Here is a 21607-nt window from a genome sequence, read left to right as displayed (position 1 = left end):
CAAGCGGAACAAAATCAATACCAGTCTTTCAGCATCCGCTGTGATCTGGTTCAACACCCATCGGTAAGTTCCGTAACCTCACCACCGGGGTTAGAATCCATCACTTATATGTAATGATAAATTTAATCTTTAACATAAACACCAAAGGCTGTTAATTACGTGTATGGATAGGTGTGGAATGCTTCGAACTGAATTTCATGTTTAGCGAGTAATAACATATATATATATATATATATATATATATATATATATATATTATATATATATATATATATATGTCGTATATATGAATGATTCTACAATTTCTCGGGATTGTTATGAATTTGTATTCGTCGACCAGGCTGATTATTAAGATTATTAATTGACTCCGGCCATTATAATAACCAGATATGATAAATAAATACGATCCAGTCTCACGTATTGTTTAAGATAAGATATTTAGGTTTATCAAACTCAGTCATGTTAGCAAAACAGTTTGGCCATTTTTTATTATATGATAAGTTGTTTCTCTTTTGTTTCTCTGTTGTTCAGAAGTTTTTAATACGGGGCAAATGAAGTCACTACGCGTATAAATCAATGATCCTCTGCGATCTGTTAATATTCGTATTTTTGTGTTGAATCATCAGCGTCGTAAAAGTTTTCGATGAATGCAATCGCCATGCTAGAGTATCAGATTTCGTTGCTACGGCCATATTCTTAGGGACAGCGCCTCTCAGCTTCAGAGCAATATCTTGATTGTGTACATTAGACGTTTTAAATTTTCCATCTTGATCCTGGAAAATCATAAGCTCGTCCAGTTTAATGGAAACAAAACAAAAATTGGATGGAAAAATCAGTCAAATCCTTTTTCAGAACATCCTGCACAGATCCACATCAGGGTCGTGCCGGGATGGGTAACATCCGTAAATCTTAATAACAGGCATTGCAGTTACTATTCAAAGTACTTTCTAATTGGGAAGTTAAAATCAATAAGCGTTGTCGGGCTTCGTGAACGCTCACGTGCACGTAACACTACAGCAACAATATGTCCACATATATACACATCGATCCACGTTTGCAACGGCTGAGTCGAAGAAAAAAAAGCAATGGTAGACGATCTTGTAAATATTCAACGACTTAAAGTGGCGTTGCAGCCCTGTACATGACAATATATAGATTATGTGGAGGAGTTGTCACGTACGAGTCACGTGTCCTATTGTTAAATTCAAGCTGACGATTCCCGTTTCCTATGTGCGTGGAATCATCCATGCCAATTCATACCTTTTAAGGACACATGGGAAATGATCGACTGACTTTGCCATAGGGCGTAAATCAAGACTGGTTAATGGACGCACTGCATCAACAGCGAAGAGTTATTTTATGAGTTGTACCGAATAGTCGAAGATTTTTGCCTTATGGTATTTTACGAGTTGCCCCATAGTCGAAGACCGATTTCCATTTGATTCGTTTAGACTGAACGAGAAACCGTATTGTTTCCCTCGGCTTTCTTTCTCAATGACATTCCAGATCGTAGAGAAGCGGCGGCATCGCAAACAGGGACCTCAGCTACACGTGCACGCCCAGACCATACGGGTCCAGTTGTACCAGCGAAAGTTAATAAATCGGGCACAACGTGCAAGTGTCATGCTGAGATATCTGCAGTGTCTAATTATAAATTCCTAAAGTAAATATTTTAAGCATTTTTACTTTACCAAGATCAGAAACTGCAATCGCTTAAACTCCGGCTATTACTTAACTGAGTTCCTATGTGAGATCGACAGTGTTGAAGTTGTCGGTTGTTTACACAATCATTTTGTCCGGTGTACCCACTTATTATTTCGATCATGCATCTAACCAACTTGTTCCAGTGGCCTGGGTGGTTAGAGCATCAGCCTCAGACGTGTAACGTCGCTGGTGCGAACTCCGTCCGAGTCATATTAAAGTCTTTTTAAAAAAGAGGTACTATCAGCTGTTGCACTTGGCGCTCAGCGTTAGGAGGTTACTGTTAGGACTGGATTGCTTGGAGGCAAGATAATACCATTGGCTGGGACACAATGCTACAGGTCTGCGACAATTTGTCTGAGTGGTAGACATCACTATAAACTGCCACAATGCAGTCATTGTAGTTATATGGCTAAAATTGTTAAAGCTACGTTAACAAAAAAAGCACTCATACAAACTCTATACCGATCATGTATTGTGCGCTTATATGCAATAATTTAAAACGCATTATATGACTCTTTCATTAGTCTGAATGTTTTGTAAATATCGTTTCGTCACCGACTATTGACTGTATGAGTTATGTGTCTTTACTTCATAATTGCTCTTGAGAGGAATGATATCATTACATAATGTTTTGTAAAATGTATTCACGTTCTTTGTTATTGCGAATGTATTAATGTTTTGCATACACCTGAGTGTCATTATAGATGTTATATATGTTAGGATGCATCTAGGATTCGATAAATGTGTGTACTTGCCCCCACTGAACCTGAAACGGGAGCCCAACGTAGCCATTTGGCGAAGGAGAATATTGCTTCTCTGTAATATGGCTCACTGCTGGATTTGTTGACTTTCTTTCCATACTTAAATGGATTCATTAAACGCAATAGCAAGTATATAAATTTCGTTAATTACATAGAGTGCTTTTTTATTATAGTACAACACTTAAAACTGAAATAAAAATCTCGTGTTTTTAAAAAATATATATTTTATATACACACTAACCGTTTAGGAATTGAACTATGGATTGCAAATAGTCTCATTCTGGTTAATCCTACAAAGCATTGTCATGAAATTCCTCTACATAAGCCATTAACGAATGTTACGTTTCCTCCCAATTACTTGCTGCCAGCATCAACATCCCAGAAAGTCAACAAATCCAGCAGTGAGCCATATTACAGAGAAGCAATATTCTCCTTCGCCAAAAGGCAAATGACATAACATGAGTAATTGATACAGATTTCTTGCTGATAGCCGTCGTGCACATTGTATGCCAGCCCCCTCGAGAGATACATTTATTGATATAATAAATGATAATGAAGTGAAATTTTGGAGTAAAAGGTGTAATCTATACAGAGTGCAAACCTGACTTACAACATGATGTTTTACAAACTGCATCTCGTTTGCTAATGACCTTGTTTTGCAGCTGGTCAGGATTCTTGCCGTCAAGGACACGATCTATGTGGATTAAAATCAGAATGCAAACACAAAATATGCTGAAAAATATATTATTCATCACTCATTTGAACTGATCTAGATGTGAAACTTTCATTCAGTGATTGTGAACTGGAATTTCACAGTATACATGATCATGTACTTAGTGTGCTGTTTTAATTAATTCAATATTATTCATATTAAGCTGTGTTCATTTGTCCTTTTTCTGATCTGATATGTTTTGAAGCTTGAAAAGATCCATATGTTCTAACATATTTCGAAAATAACACAACTAGCACCGTAAATCGTTTCGCTTAACACGTGGCGCCAATTTTTATAATCTACAGACGGGTACGCTAAGGAACGAGCTTAACAATATAATACATCTGTGAGGCAGAGTGCACATTTGAAGATAATCGTCTTGTTTTGTTGGAAATGGGTCTTTTACAGTTGCTTTAAATAGAAAAAAAGATGTACTCTTACGCTATTCCTATGCAGCAGTAATATTTTTAGAATATTCTTAAAGTTTTATGGGCTGAATTAAAACGAGATGACAATACAAATGACAAAAACAACTTGTTTTGAATTTTTTTATTGTGCAAACAAATGCGTAACCTATATACAGGCTATATGTAATATTTTGGTACATCATTGCTAGCATCGTCTGATATGGGATTAGCCTGAAGAAGTGTTTGTTTGCTGTCATCATGACCATTGACAGGAATATCTGCACTCTGACTGTTATTAGTGTTTCTGCTAAATAATAAAAAGTGTCTGTGTTTTATTTGATTTGGCCATTTAAAACATTGTTCCACCCCGCTAGCCTCTGCATCAAACGTGATCCCACGACCTCTCTTAGTAACCAGTCAGATATGGCACGTAACACACATATATACCTGACGTTTTATAAATACACAAGTACAACGTATCCGCCAATTTTGCACTGGATCTGAAATTAAAGGGGAGTTTCACTATAACGCGTCCTAAATGCAACCATCTATAGAATATTTACTACTAGTTTCATTATCTGCAATGGGTGATGAAGCCAATGCCAGCGACTTTAAGTATATATATTTATATACAGATTGTTCACGTTTTTCTCATAAGATTTGCCAAGCGTATATCGTTCCAATATAACTATTAAGTTGATTAGATTATCAAGAAACTTATTTGGAAAAGCATGCGTCTTTTAAATCTCTTTAACAAATCTGTATGATGCTTGTAACCGAAATAGAGATTTGATCTTTTATGTAACGTTACATACTCCGTTGTGCTATTAACCTGATTTTGGATTGGATAAACTGGTTACCTTCAAATTAAGACACGCACCAATCTTTGAAGTTTCGGCCGTTATATATAGCTATACAATGAAAATCATGTTGTCAGAATGTTGTATACAGATCAAATTCCTGCATTAGTATATTTAGTCGCATATAAAATGAATCTCCATACATCTGTTATAGTCACAGTCAATAATAATGCATTGGCGTCTCTGCCAGCAGAGTTTCCATTGTCTCTCTCGCGACCAAATGTAAAAATCAACACGCTACCAGAATGTTGCTGCGCAAAAATCATTTATTTCTTGCTGATAGCCCTCGTGCACATTGTATACCTACCCCGTCGAGAAATATATTTATTGATATAATAAATAATAAAGCAGTGAAATTTTGGAGTAAAAAGTGTAATCTATACATATTGCAAACCTTACTTACAACATGATGTTTTACAAACTGCATCTTGTTTGCTATTGACCTTGTTTTGCAGCTGGTCAGGATTCTTGCCGTCAAGGACACGATCTATGTGGATTAAAATCAGAATGCAAACACAAAATATGCTGAAAAATATGTTATTCAGCACTCATTTGAACTGATCTAGATGTGAAACTTTCATTCAGTGATTGTGAACTGGAATTTCACATGCGCATGATCATGTACTCAGTGTGCTGTTTTACATTAATTTAATATTATTCATATTAAGCTGTGTTAATTTGTCCTTTTTTCTGATCTGACATGTTCTGAAGCTTGAAAAGATCCATATGTTCTAACATATTTCGAAAATAACACAACTAGTACCGTAAATCGTTTCGCTTAACACGTGGCGCCATTTTTTGTAATGTATAGACGGGTACGCTAAGGAACGAGCTTAACAGTATAATACATATGTGAGGCAGAGTTCACATTTGAAGATAATCGTATTGTTTTGTTGGAAATGGACCATATGCAGTTGCTATAAATAGCGATAAAGAATGTACTCTTACGCTATTCTTATGCAGCAGTACTATTTTTAGAATATTCTTAAAATTGGATGAGTTGAATTAAAACGAGATGACAATAAAAATGACAAAAACAACTTGTTTTGAATTAAAACAAATTATTGTGCCAAAAATACGTAACCCATATACAGGCTAGCCTAAAACGTAATATTTTGGTACATCATTACTAGCATCGTCTGATATGGGATTAGCCTGAAGATGTGTTTGTTCGCTGTCATCATGACCATTTACAGCAATATCTGCACTCCGACTGTTATTAGAAGTGTTTCTGCTAAATAATAAAAAGTCTCTGTGTTTTATCTGATTTGGCCATTTAAAACATTGTTCCACTCCGCTAGCCTCTGCATCAAACGTGATCCCACGACCTCTCTTAGTAACCAATCATATATGGCACGTAAGACACAGATATACCTGACGTTTTATAAATACACAAGTACAACATATCTGCCAATTTTGCACTGGATCTGAAATTAAAGGGGAGTTTCACTATAACGCGTCCTAAATACACCCATCTATAAAATATTCACTACTAGTTTCATTATCTACAATGAGTGATGAAGCCAATGCCAGCGACTTTAAGTATATATATTTATATATAGACTGTTCACGTTTTTCCCATAAGATTTGCCAAGTGTATATCGTTCCAATGTAACTATTAAGTTGATTAGACTATCGAGAAACTTATTTGGAAAAGCATGCATCCTTTAAATCTCTTTAACAAATCTGTATGATGCTTGTAACCGAAATAGAGATTTGATCTTTTATGTGACGTTACATACTCCGTTGTACTATTAACCTGATTTTGGATTGGATAAACTGGTTAACATCAAATTAAGACACGCACCAATCTGTGAAGTTTCGGCCGTTATATATAGCTATACAATGAAAATCATGTTGTCAGAATGTTGTATACAGTTCAAATTCCTGTAGTGGTATATTTAGTCGCATATAAAAGGAATATCCATATATGTATTATTGTCACAGTCAATAATGATGTATTGGCTTCTCTGCCAGCAGATTTTCCATTGTCGCTCTCGCGACCAAATGTAAAAATCAACACGCTACCAGAATGTCGCTGCGCAAAAATCATTTATGCGAGCGAAAATGCTATCGAGTGTGTTTGTGAAGTGTATACTTTTATAAACGTAAACGATGACAAAAACGACGCCGCATACACAAGAACGAAAGTGTCTGCACCTGGAGTGGCAACATTTTGGTGAGGTCGACGTCTAGGTTGCTAGATCATGTAATAATTATATTTACAAAATTAATAATTTCTTCTCCAACAAAATGTGAAACATCTACATATGTTTACGTTAGACGATTTCCCTCCTCAAAATCTCTCATACCAGCCTTAAATTGTATCTTATTGCCAAAGAATTCGTACACTCTCGTGTGGAGATCATGAAAAGGGTAATACAGTTATGCACTACATATTTCATTGTTCTGTCTCAGCTACCGAAATCTATAGCGCAAATGCTGATAGTACTCTCTCTCTCTCTCTCTCTATAAATATATATATATATATATATATATATATATATATATATATATATATATATATATATATATATATATATCTGTGTGTGTGTGTGTGTGTGTGTGTGTGTGTGTGTGTGTGCTAATCAATCATAAACGATTTCTTAACTCTTGCAGAAATACCAAAAGTGGTTTGATTATCCAATGAAGTCATAAGTGGAGAACCAACCGCAGGTTAACGCAGGTACTCCGTTGAGTTTGGGTGTCTGACGGCATATGAAGCAAACAGTGGAACAGGCCCTGACCTCCTTTGTTGATGAAATACAAGAGAGAGTGTGAGAGAGAGACAGAGAGAGAGAGACAGAGAGAGACAGAGACACAGCGAGAAATAGAGAGATATTCAGCATGTACATTTCTTAAATTTATATGGTTATTTTATCAAATGTTATGTTTATATATATATATATATATATATATATATATATATATATATATATATATATATATATATACGAATATGTTAGTGTTATATATATATATATATATATATATATATATATATATATATATATATATATATATATATATATATATATATATATATATATGTATATATTCTCAGATCAACAATATATTGGGATTGGAACAAAGATACGCAAGTAATTAACATAAAATATAAAATAAACAGAAATATGAGTATATAACCAGCAATTAAGAAATCTGATTCACCTGGTGGTTTCTTGATTTCTGATAATACGGTGTTTAAATTGGACCCACATTCTTTTCATAACGAATATGTTAGTGTTATGATGATGCAAAACTGTGGCGGGACAATATATTGTTGAATGAATTTATGAAAATATTTGGTCTCCTTCCATGTTTAAAATTGGTGTTAGACCAGTCCAAACTTTCGGCCTTACACGCATCAATTGCTATTCCAGACTCAACACTAAGCTTCCAAGTTTGATCTGAATGACGAGTTAGAAAGTTCCCAATGACGGCTGAGGGAAATTGTTTTGTTAAATGTTGGGCGTGTTATTGTCGCTTTCAGTATTTATTACAGTACTAAATTCGGCTGTAGTAATAGTCCTGTCTGTTTGCATTTCTTCCATAAACAATAGTTTGACTACCTCTTTGTAAGTAGTGATTGAATGCAAAATTGTACACGTAATATTAGCACACTATTGAAAGGAACGTGAAGAGCAAAATATATAACTCATCTGACCCTCAATAAACTCCAAACCTAGAGACTAAGTAAAAGCAGTTTCGTTTTATAACCTACTGGTGCATTGTTTTGTTCCAGTCGTACTGGTTACATGAATGGTCCCCGAGTGGCTGAGTGGTCTAAAGCGCTCTCCGTTACGGATCACTGCCATCTCACCTCTGTCTGCGTGGGTTCGAGTCTCGGATTCAACTAATGTGGGTATGTGAGAAAGCTTGCCAGTAGCTTTTCGCGCGCCAGTGGTTCTTTCAGGGGTTTTCCCGGGTTCTTCCTCCACCAATAATACTGGCCGCCATGTATATAGTTTGCTGAAAAATGACGTTAAACCCTACAGCAACAACGACAACATGAATGGTAACCTGTTGCAATTGTCAGCCCTTTTCACAGACAGAAAATGTTCAATATATGCAAAGCATTACCATGTCATATCTATCAAAATTTGATATAGTGTAGCGAATTTATATCATGGGTATCGAATTATATCTGTTGAGTGTATTGTGTTGCGTGGTTAGGCTCTCATAAACAATAACAAGAAAAAAGTGAAGACAACAAGCGTTGTAAAATTAGCAAATAATTTTATTATCTGGAAAAACAAGGTAAAATTGAAAAGAAAGAACTTACGGTTTTACGAATGAATCCAAAACTAATCCAAGAATTAAAAATGAGATGTCCTAATAAAATGTTCAAATGAATTTGAGTTCGAGTCCCGACAAAATCCAAAATGGAAGGCGATGACGTATGCTATAGTCAGTGTAGTAATGATGTGTCAACAGTTCTTTGTTGAACCACATAAAATAACATTCCAATTTTGAATTCCGAATACAATTTTAATACATGTCTTTGTCCAAGAATTCTGTATGAGTACTTAAATATTCCCAGGGAAAAGAATTAATGTCTTAAAATCCGAATAATTTAAAGAATAATTAAAGTAATAAATTCCAACTGGTCAGAAGATAATTAACACCTTGACGTCTGAGTGTTTAAAAGCCTAAATGAAATTATTTCTTAAAATATAACTATTAAATCTGACTACTGCGCAAGTCCGGTAAAACCAGACTTTCGAAATAGAGGCTATTTACATGTCTAAAGTCATGTACTCCCATTACAGCCTCGATTTCACTCTATAAATCCCACACTAAGAATAAATAATAAAATTTAGAAAAAAGTTGTTTTATTCAAATCTTACTAATTCTGAATCAAGGTCAGGAACTATGTCAGCATTAAAGTACAAAGTTTTTAATTAGGTTTTCGAAAAACTGAACTGAATTTCTGGAAAATATCATAACCAGTAAATAAAATTGCATTACAATATCATGAAATGGAATTTAAAAAATAAAATAAAGCAATTTAAAACTAACAAACAAACAACTAAATCAGATCAAATCCACATAACAATTGTAAACGAGTATACCGAGACAATCTATTGAATTTTTAAATAGTGTCTCTTCCGTTTGGTGCAGTATCAATCAACTATATATACTTACGTAAAAGCCATCAATATTGCGCTGATATATAGGACTCCAAATATATATTTATGCAGGTATGTATGTATGTATGTATATATATATATATATATATATATATATATATATATATATATATATATATATATATGTATGCCTCACTCGATATATCGAACAACTTACCAGCGTCAGGTTCCCTCATTATCGCAACTACTCAGTACTTGAGTTATTTGTACGAGGTTTTCACAGTGTCTCTTTCCACAGGAATAAAATTTAGAACTCCGGTACTTATTTGTGTCTTCTATGGGTAGCTGTATGTAGTATTTCTTAGATAAATTTGGATCCTCATTCTATTCTATAGTTTTAAGTTTCTCATCGTCAAATAATTCCCGTAAAATGAGTATGGCATCTTTTGATTCCTATTCTAATCGAGTGTTTCCTTTTTGGAGAAATCCAGCTAGATAATGCAAAGTAGTCTGATATGTGTACATAACTATTTGAGACATTTGAAATTATTTCTTACATTAACTAATATATCTGATTAATTGTCACCGATATCTAAATTATCAAAACGTGCAGCTTATTAACATGAGACGAGTCCACTTTGTATCAGTCAGTTTTGTCCGCATACGGGTGTGTTGACACGTGGAGTGTGCTGAAAATGAAATCGACCTGTCTCAATGATACTCGCTTAAATATGAAGTAAATAATAAAATTACTGGTCTTGGAGAAACATAATCAAACGAGGATGCTGCACCGAAGAATTACGTAGATGATGGCAACATTCCAGTGATGAAACTCGCTCATGACAATCAATGATGGAATGACCAATTTAGATTCAAATATTTTAATCATGTAAAATCGTCTATAACCTTTCGTAAGAAAAAAAAACGGAATTGTTGATAATTTCTTTGGAAACACAAAATTTATCGGTATTAAACTATCCGAAATAAAACAAAATTACCGACAGTGTAGTATATACAGTAGCGTCTGGATCAGCATTATGGACACCACACAATAAGTCCATCAAATATACACTGAGGTTACCGGTATATACAGGTTCTCAGTACTTGGTACTTCGACATTTACGATATATACCTCTATTTCACGGCGTTATGCACTAACCGGATCCTTTGGATATATGTTAGCGATGTTGGAGCAGGACGACGCGGAATCATTTGTTGTGGAACTAGAATAAAAATATTTACGACTTTTATCTTTGTGGTGTCTTGAATTAGTAGCTAAACTACCACCTACTTAAACTATAATGAGCTCCACAATCGACGTTCAACATTACAGATACAAATATGTGAATGGCAAACCAAAATAAAAAAATATCGTTGACGAGTATACAGTAAACAAATATAGCGGACCTGTCGTTGTCGTTGACATAATTGTGCATTCGGCGTCCGCTGTTATCGCTGGAACCAGCATATTGCTAACAACAATAACAATGACATCACCAGCAGTTGTAACAATTTGAGTTTCAGCTGCAACAACACTTTCTTTTGTTCTTGTTATCATCGCAAAAAAATATACACATGTATAAATACAAAATTGCATGAATATACAATACAGTTGCATACAGTCACACTAGCATACTCCAAATCATTTTCGTTGATATCATCAGGTCTTAGCGATGGAATAATATCAAATAAACGATTAAAATTTACGAGACAATGACTGTCAGAATTTAGATCCGATTTAGAAAATCAGGTTTTAAAATCCTAATTTAAGTTCAGGTGTTATAAATAATATCGTCATTGCAAACGCTACTACAGCAGATCGTCGCTAATACAACTCAGTCGAAAATCACGATGATATCTGCAAGTTCAGCCAATCCTGAATTTAGCGTCAACGTTCGAACTGCAATTTCAGCGAAAGAAATAGCACTAGCACAATTACGAGTATATCATAGTTGACCAAATATTAGATATAATTCATTTCGTGGGTTTGCAAGCAAATAATTCACTGGTATTGTCGTATAAAATAAACGCAATGGAACCCCAGAATGGAATGTTGTGAGTATACCTGCGGAGAGTTATCAAATCGAACAAATCAAAGATGAATTCCACCGCAGAATTAATCTATTATAGGAAAATAATCCAAAATTAATAATACTGTTCATGAACCAACATTATCGGCCGCGACAGAAATACATTTGCTAGATTATTCCGTTGATATATATTCTCATCGATCCGTAGTGTCTTAGGATGGCCTGAAGTACCACCTGAAGCATCGTTGACGCTACCAGAACCACAATGTCTGAATTTTTCACGAATACAAAATGTCTGAAGCTTCCATAATATCGAAAATTTCCATCGAAGTCTTCTATCTTAAAATTGTATGCTTCTGATGGTGAATTACATTCCAACATGCAGGTTCACACATGTGAATATGACAATACTATACCAACAAACATCGATGAAGTATTTATCTAATCATCTTTCGACATAATTAAACGTGAGCATGCACATCCTTTGGCGACCTTCAAATTTATTTTCCAATATGCACAATATTACAATAACGACGTAAAACAACAGATTATTGAAACGAAACAACATATAAAACAGATTATATCAGATTTTAAATATATTAACAAAGATATCATTGAAACAGTGATTAGATGCTATTAACTTTTTTTAAAAAAATAAAACCCTGTATAAAGAATCTTAGTCCGCTGTTTCTCAATCATTATAAAATAACCGAAATAGAATTACTAGCATTTAAATTACCAGGATTTAATTACCACAAGCTAACAAATTTTCAACGATATCATCAATGAAAAGTTTCCTAAAATTACCAAGTCATTGAGAAAAATAGCCCCGCCATCAAATATTCTCAAACATAACAATGAACCATACGGTGGATGTTGTCATATTGCACCAGGAATTGTAAATAGAACATCAATGATTGCAGCCGGTTTACTATGTGATGCAGTTGACGCCAGCTATTAAGTGAATACTGAAAATTCCAGTCAGGCTCAGCAGGGATGTATTTTATATACATTCACGCCTCAAGCCCCACCTGGATTTTGTGTTGTATTAAAACCCATTAATCCGGTTTATCTGCGATGTTTTAATCCGCTATTAACAAGGAAACATTTCAAGCTTACTGACCACACCGAACACTTGCTTGACTTGCAACACGAACTTCTAAATAAAAGTTGATATTGAAAATTCCAGTCAGGCTCAGCAGGGATGTATTTTATATACATTCACGCCTCAAGCCCCACCTGGATGTTGGGTTGTATAAAAACCCATTAATCCGGTTTATCTGTGATGTCATAATCCGCTATTAACAAGGAAACATTTCAAGCTTACTGACCACACCGAATACTTGCTTGACTAACAACACGAACTTCTAATAAAAATCTGTATGACCGCTTCTAACGGAGCAAACGTAGATCTTCGAGTTCATGATTGATTTTCAATCCTGATTTATAATCAGGGGAAATACAATATGTTATAACAGCACTTTTTTACCGATTCTCGTCCAGACTGCAGACAAATAGTACTGAGGAAAAAAATCAGTTAAATCTAATAATTAGATGGGGTAAATTAAACTCAAAATTGTAAAATTCAGTCAGATTTTTTAATTTGATGGGGTAAATGCTGCTCAAAATTGAAAAGCCAGACTGAAAACAGAAAAAATAAAAAACTTACAATTTCATAAACATATAACATAATTTGTTTTACTGATCATCAGTCAGATTTCAGGTAAATGTTAATCAACACTGTAAAAATCAGTTAGATTTTATAACTGGATCAGGTAAATGTTACTCAAGATTGTGAAAATCCTACAGAAAACGGAAAATTACTTAATAAATATAATTATCAGTATAAAATAAATATTGTAATTTGAATAAATACTATTTTCAGAATACATATTATAATCGGAATAAAAATTACTATTGTGATCTAAATAAATATTATCAGAGTAAAAATCAAAATCTTATTCTTCACTAAATATCGAATTTGCTGAGATAAATGGTAATCACGATTGTGATCATCGATCACATTCCATAATCTGTTGGGGTAAATGGTACTCAAAAAAAGAATTATAGGACTGATTTTATAATTTACAGGGGTAAATGGTACTAAAAAATTAATGGAAATTATACTGATAAACGGAACATTACACACAAATTCTTTTACAAATATTTCTGTATAAAATAAACATTATTAATATAATGAAATTAGATCTGAATCAGAATAAATATTCTAATCAGAATACATATTACATGTGTTATTATTTGGTGTTAACACGTTCACTTTCACAGTCACAAGTGACTTTGTCATTAGTTTCCTTTTCACAGTCCGTTACCCCAGGTAAAGCTGAAACGCTTGCTGTTGTCATACATTTCACTTTCACAATTATGTTTAGTGACGTTTTCATTACAGTCATTTTCAAAATCACTGTTTTTCTTTTCACTTTTACAATGTCTTACCCGCATAATCACAATGATTTTTGTTTCGTATTCGTGAGATAATGCTGGTCGAATTTTTCAATAGCGCGTGCAAGAGAAACATATGTTTCAACGTCTGTATCTTTGACTGTCACAAGGGTTGTGACATAGATTGTTGAATCAGCTTAATGAATCTATATTCTGATGGTAGTGGATATATCTGTTCAACATTTCGTTGTATTAATGATTCAAAATAAAAAGAGATTTCTCAAGATCAGAAATTTGTACGCCATTATTATAGAATTTTTCAATTTCATAAATAACAGCATTAATATTTTCATAATTCATTATATAATTAATATATATTTAAAATTAAACAAATATTTACCTAATACTAACTTAAATATACAGACAGCACGAACCACATGTGATTACTAGCTTCCCAAACAACACTGTAGCATGTCCAGAGGGTAAATTTATGCACACACACACACACACACACACACACACACACATATATATATATATATATATATATATATATATATATAATATATATATATATATATATATATATATATATATATATATATATATATATATATATATATAACATGAAAGAGTTCGAGAGATTATCGTCTGGTTCATCCGACGAATAAATTTCTGACTAAAATTATTCGTGCGCCAAGAAAGAACTTCGCGGCGATGTCGCGGCTCATGTGTGACCAACATTCATAAGAATGCACAACACTAAAGGTGTTGTCAATGCTACAATGAATGGCCAACAAACGCAACGATTATTAATTCTCTCGCTAATCAAGGATATTATTTTAGAGTACAATTTATTGCGGAGATAGGCGATATTTGGATTATCCGTAGCAAACGTTACCCTGTTCATTACGTCACACTAGAAATATTTTTACGTTAAATAAAAGTTCCAAACGAGGAATGTTGACTGGTATTGAGAAACCGTATTGTAAACGAGTTTATTATATGTTCATTTTTTACCCATTTAACTTTACATTGTCAGAATCATGCAGTATTACCCGATATTGAATCCGCGCGACAATACACATATAGCATTCACGTGCATAAAGGAACTACATTATATTGCAAACAAACAGAAGACGCAGACGTCAGTACTTTTGATTTCTACACAAATCATGTACACTCACATAAGAGGCTCTTTACGTTGCAGTTGTTTAAATTTCCTTCTGAGTGAACTAAAATATATATTTCGTGGACTGCCACATGCCAGCTGTTTTGGCACATTCCGCGTTGATACAATGTTATGGATTTAGGCTAGCTACAGTATATAACAGGAGCAATATGAGGTCTTTACATATAACATACAAGTGACAAGTCATATACTCTGTTCTTTAATTGGTGATAAGAATGGCAAAATAAAATATGCTTACAGTTTTACGTACTGAATTTCCTCAAAATGTATTTTCTTAATTCTGCAAATCCGAATTACATGAGCCATGTCATAGGTTTTCATATAAATTACACATTTCAAAACTGTGCTGTAATTTCAATGATAAGTGCAATTGCATCCTCCTTACTGCACTCAAAATGAAATAAGCATTAAATTCCATAGCGTCTTTTTGATAATTGCAACTCCATATTTTCCCCACATTATGATTTCAAAGATGCAATGACAGAAACAGGAACACATTTGCAGATGTCAAAACGCCTCTCCCTGGCTTCTTCAATTTGATGTATTTCATGTGGAATCGTCACATACAAAGCCAGTCCATAATCACGAAATTTGCTAGAATCGAGAAAAATACAAAAATCTATTCATTTCAGATCAAATGGAAAAGTTGTTGCAATGCACATTCATTCACAATATGACTCCAAATTTCAATTTTAACTAGACACGCCATTTTCTTTCGAAAATTATGTCGAGCGCGCGACTAAGTTCAAATTTATCTGGACGGAGTTATGTGCACAGTAATAATGTTGATTTGTGTAATGATGAATATGCGCTTGTGTATTTAGTTTGGAATGCGGCATACATTCATTTACGTTGTTTCTTGTAGTGTGTTTTGTTTATATAATTAAACCTTAGGTAGAATTTTAAAAAATGAGCAGATAATAAAAAGGTTACTGAATTTGTATGGGAAAATATGAACTCGTTTTGTCGGAAGGATATACTACATTCCCGAGGTCGTGCAGTATTCCATCCAAAAACTCGTTAATATTTTCCAGTGCAAATGCAGTAACCTATAAGTATACTGTGACCGCAGTTATTTATGCAATATATCAACTGAATGATAATCTTAGCGTTTATCTCACACCAATTAAATTTTGGAAACATTTTTTTTGTAACCGAACTAGTGATGGAACATTTTACAAACGCGAAACGTGAAAATGTTTTAATGTAACTAAGACGTAAAAAAAATAAGTGGGCAGAAACAGCTCAAGTTACAGGAGTGTCAGTCAAAGATGTCGCTGAACTGGGAAAGATATTAAAATTTCCAAAAGATATTGTAAGAATCGAAATATGAATCGAAAGGAACTCCGATAAATATTAATGATACTGCGCATGCGTGATCTTCGGCTGTAACAATATTTCCACGAAATCGAACTGTTAAGTTCTATAACGGTGATATGGTCTATTTTATCAGAAGTATCAGTAAAAATGATCCTGTATCCTTGTGGCTGTTTCAAAGATCCGATGACATAAACTCTGATCGGTTTTCTCGAACTAATGGCGATATTTACCGTGCAGAATCTCTCCATGAATAAATGAGAACTCTTGTGTTGAAATATACCCATAACGATGCTGAACAATTGCTGAGTAATTATTTTTACCGTTGCGTTAGTTACAGTTCATGTTGCTCAGAAGGAAAATTCATGGAAACCAACACTGTTGGAATTTCTTGAAGATATACAATGCAATTTTGTGGATGACGGACGCGGCGGCTTGTTGAATACCTGATACGATTATAAAGATGCTATCTCGGTCGATATAATTCCATGTTATCTATGATGTTTTCTTGGATTCTGAATATTTTAAGATATTTGGACATTCAACACACGAGATGACCAGAGTTGTGATAATTGGACCCTTACCAGATTTTGACTTAACTTGATTTGCGCGTATTGAGTTTTTTAAGTCTGGTGAAGGTCTTCATCCGATTTGTTATATGTGGTTTGCTAAACATTTTGCAGAACAAATGTGGGTACCAACATTATTATTACGGTAAATGCTTGATGTAAAAATACCATTATTGTTAACAGTAAGTGAAGCAGCGATATTATATCGTTGGCTGAGGCACGTTTGGTTACCCACAAGAGAAAAAACTATTCTGATGATAAAAAACCTGATACAACTGTTTTGAGAATAAAATCGCAAAAGATCTTGGCATAAAAAATAATTGGCAAATTTACCCAAGAATGATCATATGATCATAAACGACATTGTACAAAACTAGGTATAGATGATGTTGAACTCGATTTTATAGTTGCTGATACAACGACGAGAAACACATTTATAAGTCAAAGTAATGTTAATTTATCAGACGGAACTAAATTATATACATTTGTGAGTTACACTGATTGGGCGTCACCGCAGTTTACTTGTTTAAGACCTTCGATGCTTGCCTACGTTTCGATAAATTTATTATCAATGATAAACCTAGTTCCTGATGATGTTGTTAAGAGTCGCCACAGATTCATTTTATATTACTAAAAAGTACAGGATTGTTTGAACAACTACATGTCGGCACTGATGCATCGTGAGGCAAAAGTAAAATAAAACACAAAAAGATGCTAGTTATTCTGAATCTGCCAACGTTGAAATCAAGGATATGTATAATAAAAATAATCAAATATCAGAGTTGTTATCTGCAGCATCGGTATATGATCCTGTGACCAGACATAAGACTGTTTATCTCAATGGATAGATTGGTTCTTGTAAAATAATACGTGCGATCGAATTATTTCTTGCACTTGATATAATCGTGTCAACCCATACGTACAGGCTTACCAGAGCAATGAATGAACGAGGAGTTCAATCTCATACTTATCATAACTTCTTCCGATGGAAGGGATATAAATTAACTCCTGAACGTATGGGTGATAAATACACTCTAAAGATTATTATCTTGCATGAAATATGCACATTGTCGCTAGAGACATTAAAAATATTTCTTGACTGGTTACTGACAAAAATAATGCCGTAATAATGAACGCTTGGTCCTGAATTGAGAGAGCTTAAGTGAAATAATGCGTGAGATACTTTCAGACACACATATGAATATTTTTAGAAATATGTGGAGACCAGCTGATTTGATAGTTTCAGTTAGAAAGATAGTCCGTGATACACTTCAACAACAATTATTTATGTTACATAAAGTAAAGTTTTCAAATCAACCTGTACCAATGTGTTTGTCGCCCAGCAGCTACTCGACGGCAAAATATCGACGTTGAACTTCCAGGTTGCAGTAGTAAACAAAATTTAATGTTAAAATATATTGTTTTAGTTCCTGTCAGTGTTGTTGAGAGTGTTTTAACAATGGAGAAAACTCCATGGACAGCAGAATATGCTATAACAATTTATTCGGCACAATGATTAACGATTTCGGATACTAATATCTAGATTGTTGATGATGGTATTGAATGATCAAATTTAGGTTATCTCGCACGGTCTTGAGTCAGAATAATATCTCAGCTGCGGAGAGTTATCATAGACTTCACACAAAAAAATAATAAAAATCAGGAAATTAACGATGATGTAGTAAGAATAAAATTAGTTATAAACAATGTGACAAATAAAAAACTAACGCGACTTTGATCTCAACGCTGAAGTTATCATGAAATTAAAACAACAATAGAATAGTCATTGTGCGAGCTGTAACACAGTAATGTTGTGGCAGTCTTCAAATAATAATTCAATACAGTTTACCGTATATAAAATTACTAGTAGTCTTGGTCCCACACACGAAAATGTGATACTGACCTGCCTTGAATGTAATCGACGTCGAGACGCTAGTTCACAAACGTGAACGCGGTGGTAATTGTGGTTCTTCAGGAATTACTTGTAATTGTTTTCGTACAAACCCACGAACGCTGAGGAGCAGTTGAATCTAATGTATAGATTGCAGGTCTACTCGTGGATCTTACCCTGCTGGAAATTGTATGTGTAGTCATACTCCAAATAGGATCGTTTGCTCCTTTTTACCACCTTCAACTTTACCGGGTTCATATACAAATCCTACAGTCACATTACATAGCACTGGTTGTTTTGAGAAGGAGTCATGTCGTTGTATTGGTACACGTTTTGTTTGTGATCGCATTGATGGGTTTCATAGAAATTGCACGATCGATTTCATTATTTAACGCAGCTATCACATTTGATAGTCTTGCAACCCATTCACGAGATCTTATGTCTTTTTGAACTTTGCTCAGAAATAGTTCCTGTGCATACTGATATCAAAACAACCGCTCGATTAAATCATTCTACGATTCCCTAGTCGCGATAGATTGTGGTGTGCCCTCCTCTGATTTGGACCTTATGTTTTTTTTCATCAGAAATGATACTGCAACCTGTAGCAACTGTGATTATCGCAAGGATTTTCGTTGATAACTTCGTTCAAAAGCAAATACAAGTTCAGTTGCTGTTTTAGTTGATATGGTTCTGCTTCTCTACAAGCACAGTCAACGACGGTTAACGTACATTTGTATGTAAGTGACTAACGTCTACCAGTTTTAATAGTATCGTGTGGTAAAAATAACATATCTGCTTGATGAACTTCATTGGGAGTGCTGATATCAAAATGAGCATATGAATTAATCTAGGTGGTGGTAGTTAAACTTGCCATATTGCCTGTCGTGCTAACCAACGTGCAGCAACAGAACGCGTGACATTTGCTGCATCAGCAATTTTACTAATTGCTGCTCTACCCCTCCAGTATCCTCTTGTGCTATAATAAATCGATTATATTATTATTATAATAATCGGCAGACTAAATACAAGCCCCTAGTACTAGTTTACCTTTCATCGCAGATTTTACTTGGAAGATAGTATGTTTTTATCTGAGATATTTAATTTTTATGGTATTTAACAAGTTCATCAGCTTCACATCTGCGATATGTCGTTGTTGTTAAACCTTATTTTATAAGCTACGTCAAGAACGTGACATGCGTGATCAATCGCATTTATTCGATATTCTCCACGTCTTGGTTGGTATCAAGACAGGTTCCAGGACCATAATAATTATATCCATGAAGATTTTTTTTCTCCTGGGTATTTAGCTCATGAAGCTCCTGGTACTTTTCCCAGTGAAGCAGCGATATCACCACCCATGCCATCCGCCAAGGACGCAATAGATTTGTATTGTTTGTACCACATTTCACACACTTGCCTGTAAGCGCAAACTTTTACTTCTTGTTGTTATTAGTGTTAATTCACTTGTGGTGGTATGTGCTCTGCATCGAACACAATATAAATTCATATAATTTATTATATTTGTACAACATAGATATCATTGATTTCTCAGCGACATGAAAGCAAGAGGAGCCAGTCAAACATCATCCAGCGCTACCAAATTATATCTTAGCAATTATCATAGATCCATCTGGCTGGGTCTGGTAAGACGCAATTGTTGCTTAATCTGACAAGGAGATGGCTCAAGTGGGATAAGTTATATTTAGTGGCACCATCGGTAGATGATCAGCGATGCTACAATGTGCTTAAGAATTTTAATGAAAACGCATAATTGTTGGACGAAAGCGACAATGAGAGTACATGTATTACCTTTATCACCGATATTGATGAAGCCTCATCTGTGGGTGACCTCGATGGATGTATTAATAGTCTCGTAGTATATAGGATGATGTGATGCTGGATAAAGAATGAAATGCAGTTCGGATAATTTCTCGAGGCAGGCATTATGTATATTACTAAGCGATATACACAAATACTTATGGTGATCAGATATAACTGTAATATTTTAGCTGTATTAAATAGATTCGTTACACATACTATATGAAATAATCATCAAACGTGGTGTTCGGGCAATATGGATACGATTACGTTTTATCACGATAAAATTACATGATCCTCGGTCGCGATATCGTGTGGGTCTTGATACAATTTTTAGTTACGAGATAGCTGCAGGGAGGATGAGTACCAAAATTAGTGCGCGGGTGGGTAAACTAACACACATACGAATTTGAAAACACAAGCGACACATAAGATAACAAAATCAGCTAACCCAATTAGAGAAAATCTCGGTCGGTTAGAGGCTTCTGTTTGACGATATTGACCTTGTAGTTTTTATTTTTTCGTATGAAGCTTTATTTTCATAAAGGACTTGGTCCAAAGCTAGTCTGTTCACCCTCCCTTCTATTTTAGCTATTACATACTGGGTTCTGGCCGGATCGGATATTTCTTGTAGTGATTAATCAAAGGTTAGTCTCTTTATATCAGAATGGTGCACGAACACCTGTCCTCCTCTCTCTCTCTCTCTCTCTCTCTCTGCTGCATGTGGTGGAATTCAAAATCTGACGCTTTTACATCTTCTACAATGCAACATTTAGATAAAATCAGGGCCGCGATATATCCTATGTATGTTAAGCTAAGGTGCAATCTATAAATTGCCGGTAGAAATAAAAAG

The 21607-nt window shown here is 34.4% G+C and overlaps 1 protein-coding gene across 2 annotated transcripts in view; it reads left to right on the top strand.

Annotated features, from left to right (window-relative positions):
- The window catches only part of LOC149793794 (beta-1,4-galactosyltransferase 2-like), a 71947-nt gene extending 64574 nt beyond the window's left edge, over positions 1 to 7373 (top strand). For both annotated transcript variants that reach the window (XM_089967787.1, XM_089967786.1), the window contains exon 7: positions 7064 to 7373. In XM_089967787.1, the coding sequence (XP_089823913.1) occupies positions 7064 to 7102 (39 nt within the window). In that variant the 3' untranslated portion in view covers positions 7103 to 7373. The remainder of the gene's footprint in view (positions 1 to 7063) is intronic.
- Positions 7374 to 21607: the final 14234 nt, after the last annotated feature.

This window comes from Sinohyriopsis cumingii, chromosome 8 (genome assembly GCF_028554795.1).
Source record: "Sinohyriopsis cumingii isolate HCF-2022 chromosome 8, ASM2855479v2, whole genome shotgun sequence".
Taxonomy (NCBI): Eukaryota; Metazoa; Mollusca; class Bivalvia; order Unionida; family Unionidae; genus Sinohyriopsis; species Sinohyriopsis cumingii.
The sequence above is the reverse complement of the archived record's forward strand: the minus strand, read 5'-3'. Positions and strand labels throughout refer to the sequence as shown.